The sequence below is a fragment of the Callospermophilus lateralis genome, chromosome 20 (genome assembly GCF_048772815.1).
Source record: "Callospermophilus lateralis isolate mCalLat2 chromosome 20, mCalLat2.hap1, whole genome shotgun sequence".
Lineage (NCBI taxonomy): Eukaryota > Metazoa > Chordata > Mammalia > Rodentia > Sciuridae > Callospermophilus > Callospermophilus lateralis.
This window is the reverse complement of record NC_135324.1, coordinates 16452798-16464824: the sequence shown is the minus strand read 5'-3', so window position 1 is coordinate 16464824 and position 12027 is coordinate 16452798. Positions and strand designations below refer to the sequence as shown.

At 48.2% G+C, this 12027-nt stretch overlaps 1 protein-coding gene across 1 annotated transcript in view; it reads right to left on the bottom strand.

Moving 5' to 3' along the window:
* The window catches only part of Pdzrn3 (PDZ domain containing ring finger 3), a 203192-nt gene that overhangs the window by 182185 nt on the left and 8980 nt on the right, over positions 1-12027 (bottom strand). Inside the window, exon 2 of the mRNA XM_077106174.1 lies at positions 4906-4992. Coding sequence (XP_076962289.1) covers positions 4906-4992 — 87 coding nt within the window. The remainder of the gene's footprint in view (positions 1-4905; positions 4993-12027) is intronic.

The window sequence follows — 12027 nt, the reverse complement described above, 5'->3', positions numbered from 1 at the left end:
GGGAAAAAAAAATATATTCTAAAGAGGGGAAGAGATGATTATGTGGTTAAATCTACCCTTCAAATCCAACAGCAATAACCAGGGCTGGGAAAATACCTTCCTCAGTGCCCCCAAACCCTCAGCAACTCATGCACACAAGTATATGTGTTTTCTCTCTCTCTCTCAAATGTTATGATTCATCAGAAGAAACCCAAATCGCAACCTAAAATGAGCATTAAGTGCTCTTCCCAACATTCATCCCACATGACAAAGATACATTTCTAACTGCCATCTGGATTCCATCAACATTCTTTCAAGAGAAGGGCCACAGGATTACTGTGGGTGCTGTGTTGGATCAGCTATCCTGGAAGGCATTCTTCAAGCTGCACAGCGCTCTGCACGGCCGAGTGCTAACCCTCTACCATCTGAATATCTACCGCCTCTCCCTCTCATGGCAGCCTAACTACTGCACTGGTCCCAATGCATCTGGGTCGCCCCTATATGCACATCTCAAATGTGAGACAGAGCTGCACAGAAACTTCTATTTACTGAGAAACACTAGGCACCAGATATGCAGTGAGCCCTCTATGGGTGTCATTTAGTCTTCCCAATAACCACAGGCAGTAAATACCAGTACATCCACTCCACAGTTGAAAAACTCGAGACTCAGAGAGGCCAAGTTACTTATCCAAGGACACACAACTATAGAACAGCATAGCTTGGTTTTATACTGAGGCTAGAATAATTCTCTTGCACATGCCAGACTGAGAAAAATACACAAGGCTTCAGAATTCCAACACCGCAGCGTGTGCAATATCCCAATACAGGAACCTGAACAGACTATTGGACCACCAAGGATTTATGAAGATGGCTGTGTTCCCTAAAAGCTGATGTCGATATATCATGTGAAAAGGAATCTTTTGTTTCCTTTGATGGAACCACTTTACATTTCTTGGCTGGAGAAGAACAGCAGACAGGGGAATGAAAAATTTGGCTTTGGTTTGTTTTACAAAATGCCACGCTGCACACAATTATTCTAAGAGAAACTAGAAAGACCCAACCAAAATCAGAGAGGAGCAAGCAAAACCAAGCACCAGAACCAAGGCTCCACGAAGCCTGTGGGGGAGGAGGGGAGCTGGTGAGGACTAGATACAAAAGGTACAGAATCGAAGAAAACCTGATCAGGTCCATTTTTGATAGATTTTTCTCTTCAAAGGACATCCCTTTATTTTTAGTTTGTTGGGCTCCTTGTCTAACACATTTTAAGTCAGAGCTATTTATCAAGTTGAACTAATAGGACTGGGGATCTGTTTTGCTGGCCTGGGTAAAAGAAAGATGAACGGGACTTCTCTCATCCCAGGTACTGGTCAGAGAACACCTGCCCAAGGCTTATGCGAGGGGTCAGATCCCCCAGGCTGCTGCCACTGTGTGGGGCTGTGAGAGTCAAGGACTAGCACCCCTGGCATGAGTGCTTGGGACACCTCTGCGTCTGAACTGCCCTCTGCTTCTGTTCCCAGCCACACGTGTGCACCATGGCTCATCTCGGCTCCTTACTAGGGACCCAAGGGCCTGCCGGATTCTCCAGGCACCAGCGTGGAATACATTTAGAGTTCAGTATGCCATTTCTGCGAATCAGTATAAGCTCTTAAAACCACCTCGGCAAACTCTCCCCTGGAGGATACACATGGAGTTCTTGCATAAGTGGAGTACATAAGTGGAGAACATTCAGGCAATCTATGAAATCAGGACTGGCTTATCCTTATGTCACCTTTTTATAGGAAAAAGAAAAGAATGTGAAATATGCCCTTTGTTAGGCACAAAGAAGAAAAGTATTCTTGGTGATAAGGGGCTTGTCACTGGACAGGCTCAGAAACCAGCCACCCTACTGGGGGCATCAGTAAGCCCATCAGGTTTCTCAACAGCAGCTAACCCTGGACACGTCTGACCTCTGCGACCTGCAGACACCGCTCTGATGTGGCTAGAGCCGAGGCAGAAAATGGTCCTCCTCATTTGGGCTCTTTTAGCTGCAAAAGACTTACACATCTAACAAGTGAAGTGACTCAGTTTATTGACAATGTCTCTTAAAACTGGTAACGATGGACGCACAAAGGAAGGAGGACAAGCTTTCTGTAACCTGAAGAATGTGGATCCAAGACCCCTGTCTGGTTTCCTGGGACCACCTGCTTGGACACAGGGACCCAGTGTGCTTCCTGGCCTCCCAAAGCTCGGGAGGGCTGATCCCTGGCTATAAGGACTAGACCAGATTGCACAAGGACACGCAGCCTGGAGTTTAGCCAATTATAAAAAGTCAAAAGAAGAATATGCCAAGCCGCATGATTCTATGGTTTCTTTTTTTCTTCTTCTTTTTTTGGGGGGAGGGGGATTGAGCTCAGGGGCACTCGACCACTGAGTCACATCCCCAGACCTATTTCCTGTTTTATTTAGAGACAGGGTCTCACTGAGTTGCTTAGGGCCTCGCTTTTGCTGAGGCTGGCTTTGAACTCATGATCCTCCTGCTTCAGCCTCCCGAGCTGTTGGGATGACACCCAATACTCTGCAGTTTCTTAAGAGTACCACAGAGATAAGAGGGGAACACCGAACCTGTCTGCACATCCCTGGGGCTTGGCAAGGGGAAGGCCCTCTGCTCCTGCTCACCTTCCTACCTCTAACGCACCCTCAGTACTAACGCTGTGTCTACGACAGCTAATGTTCATCATTTTAATGAGCACATCACTTCCAACTAAACTGCCATTTTTTAATAATAAAACCTTTTTTGTCTTTTGAAACTATGGCTTTGGCCAAAAGCTAAGTCTATTTAAGCATAAATCTCTTCATGTCACTCCCTGGATTGCGACTGTGGTTTGGACAGTTTGGACACCCGCTGCCTTAGCCAATTCAAGCCCCAGACCACGGGACTTACCAGGCCTTTGGCGATCCGGCAAGTTTCCTTCTCCAGGCCTCTTTCTGACACTTCCCTGCCCAGCCTCACCCACTCCCCACAACTCCCTAACTTGCAGTACTGTCCCTGTTCTGGACCTCATGTGAGGTGCCAAGCCCCCACAGCAAGGCCGTTCGCCATTTTCAAGTTCAGTGGTCTTCAAAAATGGGTAGGTGAGCCCCTCATGGAGGCACACCCCTGGAAGCCCAGGGCTCAGGAGGCTGGGAAGGAGAATCACGAGTTCAAAGCCGGCCTCAGCAATTTAGTGAGGCCCTAAGCAATTCAGTGAGACCCTGTCCCTAAATAAAAACATGAAAAGGGCTGGGGATGTGGCTTCAGAGTCACATCTGATCTTGTTGTTTAGAATCCTCCCTTGTGACTGCAATCCGTAGAGGAACCTAGCACACTGGTTCAATAGTATAGGTATATTTTCTAGCTAACTCAATATAATTGATTTATTTTATAGTTCACAGGGCTCAACTGTACCAAGGACTATGGTCCTCTGACCCAGTGAACTCCTACTCATCCTTCAAAACTCAGCTGCAATGGATCCTCCCCAGGACACCTCCTCCTCTGGGGATAAGTGGCCCCAGGTTTGCCTAGTTAGTTCCAGCACAGATCCTACAGCAAGGACAGGGAAGTCTTCTTCGGCCCCACCGAGGATGTGAGTCCCCATCTAGATGAGAGTTCTGTGAGAGCAGGGACCGCTCCCCATGGCCACAAGGCTGGCATCTTCTCATCCTTTAGGTCTCTGCTCACGATCTTTCCTAACCTAGCTGATGGTGCCCACTGCTTCCAGAAACCTACCATAAGCCACCCTCCCAGCCCTCCTTACCGTTCTCTGGAAAGACTGCCTGCACTGACCTGCTTCTTGCCTGGTACAAACACCATGCCCACAGGGACCCCTGCTCCCTGGTGTTGCTGGACCTCCAGTCCTAGCACACAACCTGTGCTCAGTATTTGTTTCTTGTTATTTGCTTGTTATTGAACAAGCAAACAATCTTTTTTTTTTTTTTTTAAAAATGGGCAGTGGTACCAGGGATTGAACTCAGGGGCACTCGACCCCTGAGCCCCATCCCCAACCCCATTTTGTATTTTACTTAGAGACAGAGTCTCATTGAAGTGCTTAGCGCCTCACAGTTGCTGAGGCTGGCTTTGAACTCATGGTCCTCCTGCCTCAGCTTCCCGAGCTGCTGGAATTACAGGTATGCACCACCATGCCCGGCCAACAAACTTCATTTTTCTTTTCCTTTCTTTCAATTAATTGGAGTTGACAAATGAGCAAACGGGTACAGAAGAGGAAGAGATGGTTCACTGTCAAGACAATCCCCCTCGACAGGCGATAGCCTGAAACACATCCCTTGCTGCTTCCTGGGGGCCCTCTCTGCAGCCGTTTTCCTGCAGGTTAAAGTGACAGAGGTGACTTTGGCCTTTTTTTTTGGGGGGGGGGGGCTAGGGTTTGAACCCAGGGCCTTGTGCATGCGAGGCAAGCACTCTACCGACTGAGCTATAGCCCCAGCCCCTGGCCTCTTCTTTCTAGGGCAGAAGCTGAGGATGAATGGGCGGAACAGGTCAAGGGAGGCGAAGACTCATGGGTGGGGACCATCCCTGACCTAGGAGGAACAGACAGAGTGGCAGCCCCCGTCCAGCTTGGTGATGGGGGGGAGGGGTGTATGGCTGGGTTATTCAGTTCCATCTGCACCCCCTCGCACACCTTCATCCAGTTCAACCAAAATGCACCCCAAATGAGAAACAAAGAATGAGCTGCCATCTTGCAGAAGTCTAGAGCAAAAGAAAAAACCCTGCATGAAAACAGTGACATACAGTGAACTCTAATCACTGAGAGCAGAGAGAAGTGACGAAGTGACCAGGGCTTCCAATCCTTACCCCACCACACACACACACCCCTCAAACCCCGGCCTCTCCTCCAGCTGCCCCCTCCTCCAGCTACCCAGGGGAAGGGAAAACACATTCAGTAATTAACATACCACACAGGGCCGGCCACCGATGATATTGAATCCCAGGGAGCCCGAGTCCCGGTGCAAGACAAGAGTGAGACTTCTGGTTTCTTCACCCTACAGGGGACAAATGAGTCCATGTGGTTATTTACAAACAGGAAACTGAAGATAGAGATTTTCTTTAGAAGTGGACTTGGGACAGCTGAGCTAATCATTTAAGAAATCCTTTATCTCTTAGGAAGTTTAACCAATGAAATTCCTGAAACCCAACCTCAAACTCTTGTCCTGTCTTTTGAAGATTCCAGCCATGTCCAGATACCTCCTGGCCCTGGAATAACCACATAAAAATGCCCAGCGAACATCTCCTAACAAGACTGCCCTGCTGTCTGCAATGCCCCCTTCTATTGACCTGCCCACTGGACACTGGTCATCTAGATGGTGACTCTGTTCCTCGGCCCTTCTCAATGGTGGCAATTCATGTTGAGACCTGAAAGGTTCAAGCGGCAGCCCCCTGCAGAAGTTGGAGCGCATGCGTGGCCCATCAATGGTCATCTCTGTTGGGAGAGCTGGGGGGGCAGGGATGGCGCAGAAAAAGTCAGATGCAGACACGGAGGGAAAACAGAAAATCCTGAATCTTATGGAAAAGGGGGAGGAGACATTTTCACAAAGTCATTCCTGTCTAATAGGTCTGCAATAAAGAGCTTTTTAACACAAAACAGTCTGCTGAAGACTGGGCAGCGCGATACCCTTTAAATCAAACCAGCAGAGGTTGACTTGGCAGAAGCTCCAACAGTCAAAAAAGCAACAGAGAAACAAAAGCAGAGTGAGGCTGGTGCTCAGTGGCAGAGAGCTTGCCTAGCACTTGTGAGGCACTAGGTTCGATCCTCAGCACCACATAAAAAATAAATCAATAAAACAAAAATTTTTTTTTTAAAGCAGAGTGAACCCTTTTGTACCACCTGTTGCTCTACAGCCTTTGAGAGCAGCAGGGAACTAATACACCTGTGAAATATCTCCAGCTACATGGAGGGGACGTGAAACCTCGAGAGAACTGAATACCAGCTGCCTTTGCTTCACTAATGTTTTCTGATTAAGCAAGGTATTAAACACTTATCAAAATGAAACCAGATTTAAAGTTAGGTGGTCAGTGTAGTTAGGTAAATCGGGTCTAATACCCAGTGAGATCTAAAATGGAGGCCATGAGAATTCCGAAAAAGTTGAGCAACTCTTGAAATGTTAATGAAGTCCCCAGAAAAACCCAAGGCCCAAAGTCCATCCCAAATAAATGTTAATGAACAGCCCCAGCAGATTTAAAGATAGCCCATCCCAAAGAAGTGTTAATGAAGTCCTTCCTGCCCAGATTACTTCTTTGGCCCACCTGTGTCCCACCCCTGGGCCTTCCCACCTACATTCCATCACCAAAAACTATAAAATGGAAAGACAACCAGATTTCCACCTCTTGGGTCCCCTTCTTCCTCGGGGAGAAGTCTTTTCTGCTGTCCTTTAATAAACTTCTATTTTCCACTCTAAACTTGCCTCAGCGTGCTTCTCTGGTATTATACTTCAACACCAGGGAAGCAAGGACTCGTCACCTCAACAGCCGTAACAAAAATATGAAGTATTTTGTCATAAGCTGGTTAAAAATAACGGAAGCTTACAACAGAAGATTTATTTGGATACTTACTGCTTCCTAATGAAGCTTTTCTCTTCCACCTTTTTTGGGACAACATGGGCAACTTTTGAATGGCATGGGACAACTATGGGAGTACCCCACCATAGCAGGCAAAGGAACCTGGTGTCTCCCCCTGCAGTGCCCCAGGGGTTTTCTGAAGAAGGGGTCATGTGTTGCCTTAGGCCTCAACATGCAACTAAGTTTCCATGTGTTGCAAAAGAACCCTCCTCCTCTCTACAAGATTATTAAAGCAGGGGAGGGTGTCACAGCCTGTAATCCCAGTGATTCAGAGACAGAGGCAGGAGGATAGCAAGTTCAAAGCCAGTCTCAGCAACTTAGAGAGGGTCTGGAAGGAAGGAAGGAAGGAAGGAAAGGGGGCAGAGCAGGCTGGGGTATGGTTCAGTAGTAAGGTACCTTTAGGATCAATCCCTATAACCCCCTCTGAAATTATAATACATTATTATTATTACTGACTATAGTTCTTAGTAATCACTGGTCATCATGTCCTTATGACTAGTTCATACACAGAAGAATAAAACCTGTTTAAAAATTTCATGTGAAGCCGGGTGCATGATGCACGCCTGTAATCCCAGTAACTCAGGAGGTTGAGGCAGGAGGATCAGGATTTTGAAGCCAGCCTCAGCAAAAGTGAGGTGCTAAGCAACTCAGCAAGACCCTGACTCTAAATAAAATACAAAATAGGGCTGAGGATGTGCCTCAGTGGTTGAGTGCCTCCGAGTTCAATCGCCAGTACCCTTCCCCAAAAAATTTCACGAGAGCCTAACCATTAATTACAAAAAGCCTCTAAAATAAAAAAATGACCACTTATCCATTTATCATTAGAAAAACAACGACAACAGCAAAAATCCCTTTCTGGTCTAAGAACTGGGTGTTCCATAAGAACAACATAACATTCATTTTGGAAGGATGGCTTCCTTGACATAGTTGAGAATTTTGATATAAAAGAGAAGTTAGTCTCCATCAAGCCATGGTCACTAACAAAAACCAGCTGAATCTTCTTAGTAAGAGCATATTTCATTGCATTTGAAAGAAACCCAACCAACAGCAGTAGCATCCACAGTCCCTCCCTCGCCAGCCGTCTCTGGAACTCATCTGAGCAGATAACAAAAGCAACAACTTTCGCTGCTCTAACAGAGCAGGACTTCAGCGTCCACCTAACACTTCTGAGATGTAAACACGACCCCCAAGTCCAAGCTGTTTTTCTGCCTTGGACACAAAAAACTCTTCCCGAGTCCATTTCTTGCTTGTCCTCTCAGAGGAGAGGAGTAGTCAGAATCAACCGGGAACTCAAGCAAGCTATCTCATATCTGACATGCCTGGGTTTCAGAACTAATCAATGATAGATACTGCAGCTCCCCACTAATCCGAGGCAGATGGCTTTAGTCTGGCAACCTCAAAGGAGGTACAAAGAAGAACTCACAATCAGATGACGACGCAGATTAGTTTAAAATCTACTGTGTGATAACCACTTGAAAGCAAGCACGCTGGGGGCCGGGGAAGGATTACTGTATTAAACCGTGTTGCCCGTGGTAACAGCTGACATTGATTGGCTACTGGCATGTGCCAGAAACTCTATTGAACACCTAAATGCTTTACTACATTTCCTCATGGGCCCTGTCTTAGACCATGTAGGTCAACATCACCTTATGTCCTCCCCCAGGTGGTTCAGCTGTGGAGGCTGCAAAATAGGAACTCAGGCATAGGAGGGCTACCACAAGAGACCTGGGGTGGAACAAAACTACAAGCCATTTTTGTGAAATGCTTTATATGCAATAAATGCAATCTGAGTTGCCCAAGACACTTGAACCTGGCCCTTGCCTCAGGGACCTCCAGAAGAACACATGGACAAAGGCCAAAATGCGTTCTTCAAACAGCTGCATGCAAACCATCCAGTTGACGGACAGTGGCTTGTGAGGTGCAATTTCTGGGATGAAAGACGGGTCCTCTTATTTTCTACAAGCACCTTGAACTCCTCTGCTGTCCAGGAGGTTTAGAGAAGCTGGCTTTAGGTTGCAGCTTCTATTTCAGGAGTAACAGTAGCAAATCAACATGCAGGAGATTCACATGGAAGATCCACTGAAAGCTCATTGGGCTGATTCTCTTCATCTCTCCATCTGATCACCAGATCTAGTCTATTCTCACCTCACAACCTTGATTCTGGTTTCTCCTTTCTAGTCCCCCTCCCAATAACAATCCTAACGATGTTTAATTGTCAGAAGAATTATTAATAGATGTTATAGGCACTAAATCTCACACTACACATTCAAATGCTAACATAAATCTTTGATTAACCATGTAACCTGTTTCTGGGCTCCAAGTGCTTCAGGATAGAGTATATTAATATTAAAAATGACCCCTGGGTCAATCATATTCTACCAACTGAAGAGATGCATAAATGGGGTGAGGGCCAAGGGGGTCCAGGTGCTGCCCTTCCTGCTGTCCCTACTGTATTGATACTGGTGTCCTTAATTTAAAGGAAAACTGACCCAATGTTGGTATGTTTGGGTACTTGATCATAACCCATCTTTGCAATTTTCTCCGTGACCCAACACAATAAAACAAAGAGGAGTAAGAGCCCTCCTTCAGGGGGGCAACAGATAAAGCAACCCAGCTGCCTTTTGAGACAGGCATCATATCAACTCGCCACGCCTGGAGAAACCAAGGCTCAGGAGGCTCACTGACTCAGTCTCACATAGTGGCAAAGTAGGAGGTCCAGGATTGGAATCCAGGTCCCTGCTGTCTGCACAATGATGGTAAATGTCTACATCCTGTCTTATCAGCCTCCAAAGACTGATCCTGGCAGGAAGGTTTAGCCAGTAGAACAGCTGTGTAATTAGGAGTTCACACATGCATATTGGATCATACAACAACAGGTGCAAAGATGAAGAGTCTCTGATAGTCCCAAGAGCACCCTGAGGGTACTATGCCCCAGGGGAAAGGGCATAATGGTTAAGATTGGGGACTGTAGAGTCAGGACCACAGTTTCCTCATCTGCAGAATGCATATGGATAGAGAATCAGACAGCTTAAAATTCCTAAGTACATAAATGCTCCATATGCGGAATGAGAGCAAGTCCTCAGAACACAATGGAGGTGCAGGGTTGGGCTCATCTCAGCCCCCAGGCCACATGCTCTTCACCCTTCAGCCTGGACCTGCAGGGGTTGCTCACCAAGTGGGCTGCAGGCCAGCACGGGGTCAGCTGGATAGACCACATGCCAAGGCCAGCAAGCATGTGGGCCTGGGAGCCCAGGATGGCTGACAGATGATGGCACACAACAGGTCAGAGAAACAAAGTTCAAGAAACTGTGGGCTGGGCGCATGGTGCACGCCTGTAATCCTAGCAGCTCCAGAGGCTGAGGCAGGAGGATTACAAATTCAAAGCCAGCCTCAGCAACTTAATGAGGCCCTAGGCAACTCAGTGAGGCCCTGTCTCTAAATAAAATATAAAAAAGGACTGGGGATATGGCTCAGTGGGGTTAAGTGTCCCTGGGTTCAATCTCCAGTACAAAAAAAATGAAAAACTGTGAACTTGTATCTGACCAGCGGAGACGGAGGACAGTCAGTGAGTTTGGGAGCACAGGGTCCTGGGCACTGCCCGACACTCTGGTCAGCTCCAAATTCTACCAGATCAGCATGTCTGGATGGTCTGGGAAGAAAACAGGCAAAGAACAGAGAAGAAACAGCAGCACCAAGGAGAAGTGAGGAGCCACCTCCTCGGTAGCTTTGCCCAGAGCTGCCCCTGCTTCCCGGGGCCGGCCCCACTTCCCTAACAGCTAGGACCCAGAAGATGGGGAGCTCCCACCCAGGAGCCGGGGGTGAGGGTGCCAGGAGGAAGGGAGTCCTACCCTGGTGTCCAGGGACATCACTATCTCCTTGCACCTGGGAGGAAGTCCAAAAGCCCCTTGGCACCCCCGATTCCACCCCAGAACCCAATTTGAGGGGGCAGCTGGGCCCTAGGGGAAGGCAGGTCTCCTCAGGTGTGTCTTAGGGGTCTAGGATTGACACAGGGCACCACAGTTTAGGCACCAGGCGACCCCCTGAGCTCAGGTGTGAGACCATGCAAGAAGGCTTAGAGGGTTGAGACCTTAATCCCCCAGAGGGAGTGTGTGGCTGGGGGAGGTGGGTCCCCGGGGGTGTGCCTGTGGGGTTCATCTTCTGTCCTTGTTGCAGGAAGCTCTCCCTCATCCTCCTGGTACTATGCCCCTGCTGCCTTCCTCCTCCATGTTCTGCCTCATCCCAGGCCCCCAGGAATGAAGCCGGCCGTCTATGGACTGAGGCTCCCGAGACCATGAGTCCCCAAATCAACTTCTCCTCTAAATTTGTTCTTGTCAGGTCTGTTATAGGAGTGAAAAAGCTGACCAAAACAAAGAGCAAGACTTTGGAAAAGGAGCTATATCAAGACCTGAACTGTGACATAAAGTCCCAAATCACCTAGGCCAGCAAGTCACAAGCAGAGATAAAAGTTCACATCTTAGGACCTGCAGCCAATGACGCTTAAAATAAGCTTTGCGATCCTATTCCAACACACGACGCCAGGATGGATGTTAAAGTTACCTAGAACATAACCTGGCCAGCTTTCGACTTAGGGCCTGGCGGTTTCAGAACCTGGGGGGTCGGGGAGAGACGTCACAACAAAAAGCCAAAGACCGACTGTTCAGTCATACACTGCAATCAACACACACCAGGGCCATTCCCCTCAAGACTGCACGGCCCCGCGTCATCGGTGGCACCTAAATCTGTATAAATACACTTTCCAGTGTTTGCCCTGTGACAAAGTCACCGGAGGGGGCAGCTCTCCGAATGCACATAAGTTGTTAAGTGACATGACTGTTCTCAAATGGTCCCAAAGACACCTCATGATGGTCACGAAGATGCCTTTTCTTTTAAAGCATCTGAGAATGTGAACTGTCTTCCACCGGCAAAGCCCCTTTTCATTTCAGTGTCACTCTGTCACCTCCTCCAGACAACCCGGCCTCAGCCACCTGGGTGCGTGCTATCTCCTAATCAGTGTGGTGGCTCATGGAGTCCATCCAGGCCACTGTCACTGTGGACTTTTCCTGAAATTCCTTCTTGCACAGTGACGGGTGTTTCCCGGCCATTGCTGCAGACTCACGGTGCAGAGCAGGCTCGGCTGGAAAGCTGCCCAGCGGGTTCAGAGGAAAACCTCCCAGTGACCGCTGGCCTGTGTCTGGGGTGACAGGGTTCCTCTCAGCCCCAGATTATGCAAAGCTCCCTGAGAGGCACCCAGCTTGGCTCTGCCTCTTGACTGGTGACAAGAAAGGGCTGCATATTTAGCAGCAGCCTCCAGTCAAAAATGTGCAGAGGCGGGGCTGGGGGGCCAGGAGGGAGAGCCAGCTGCCCCTGGGTCTGCACTGAGGAGCTGGGTGTCTCCCCTGCCACACACGCTTCTGTTCCCTTCATAATGCAAACTGTGTAATTTTGAATGAAGCAGAGCAAAG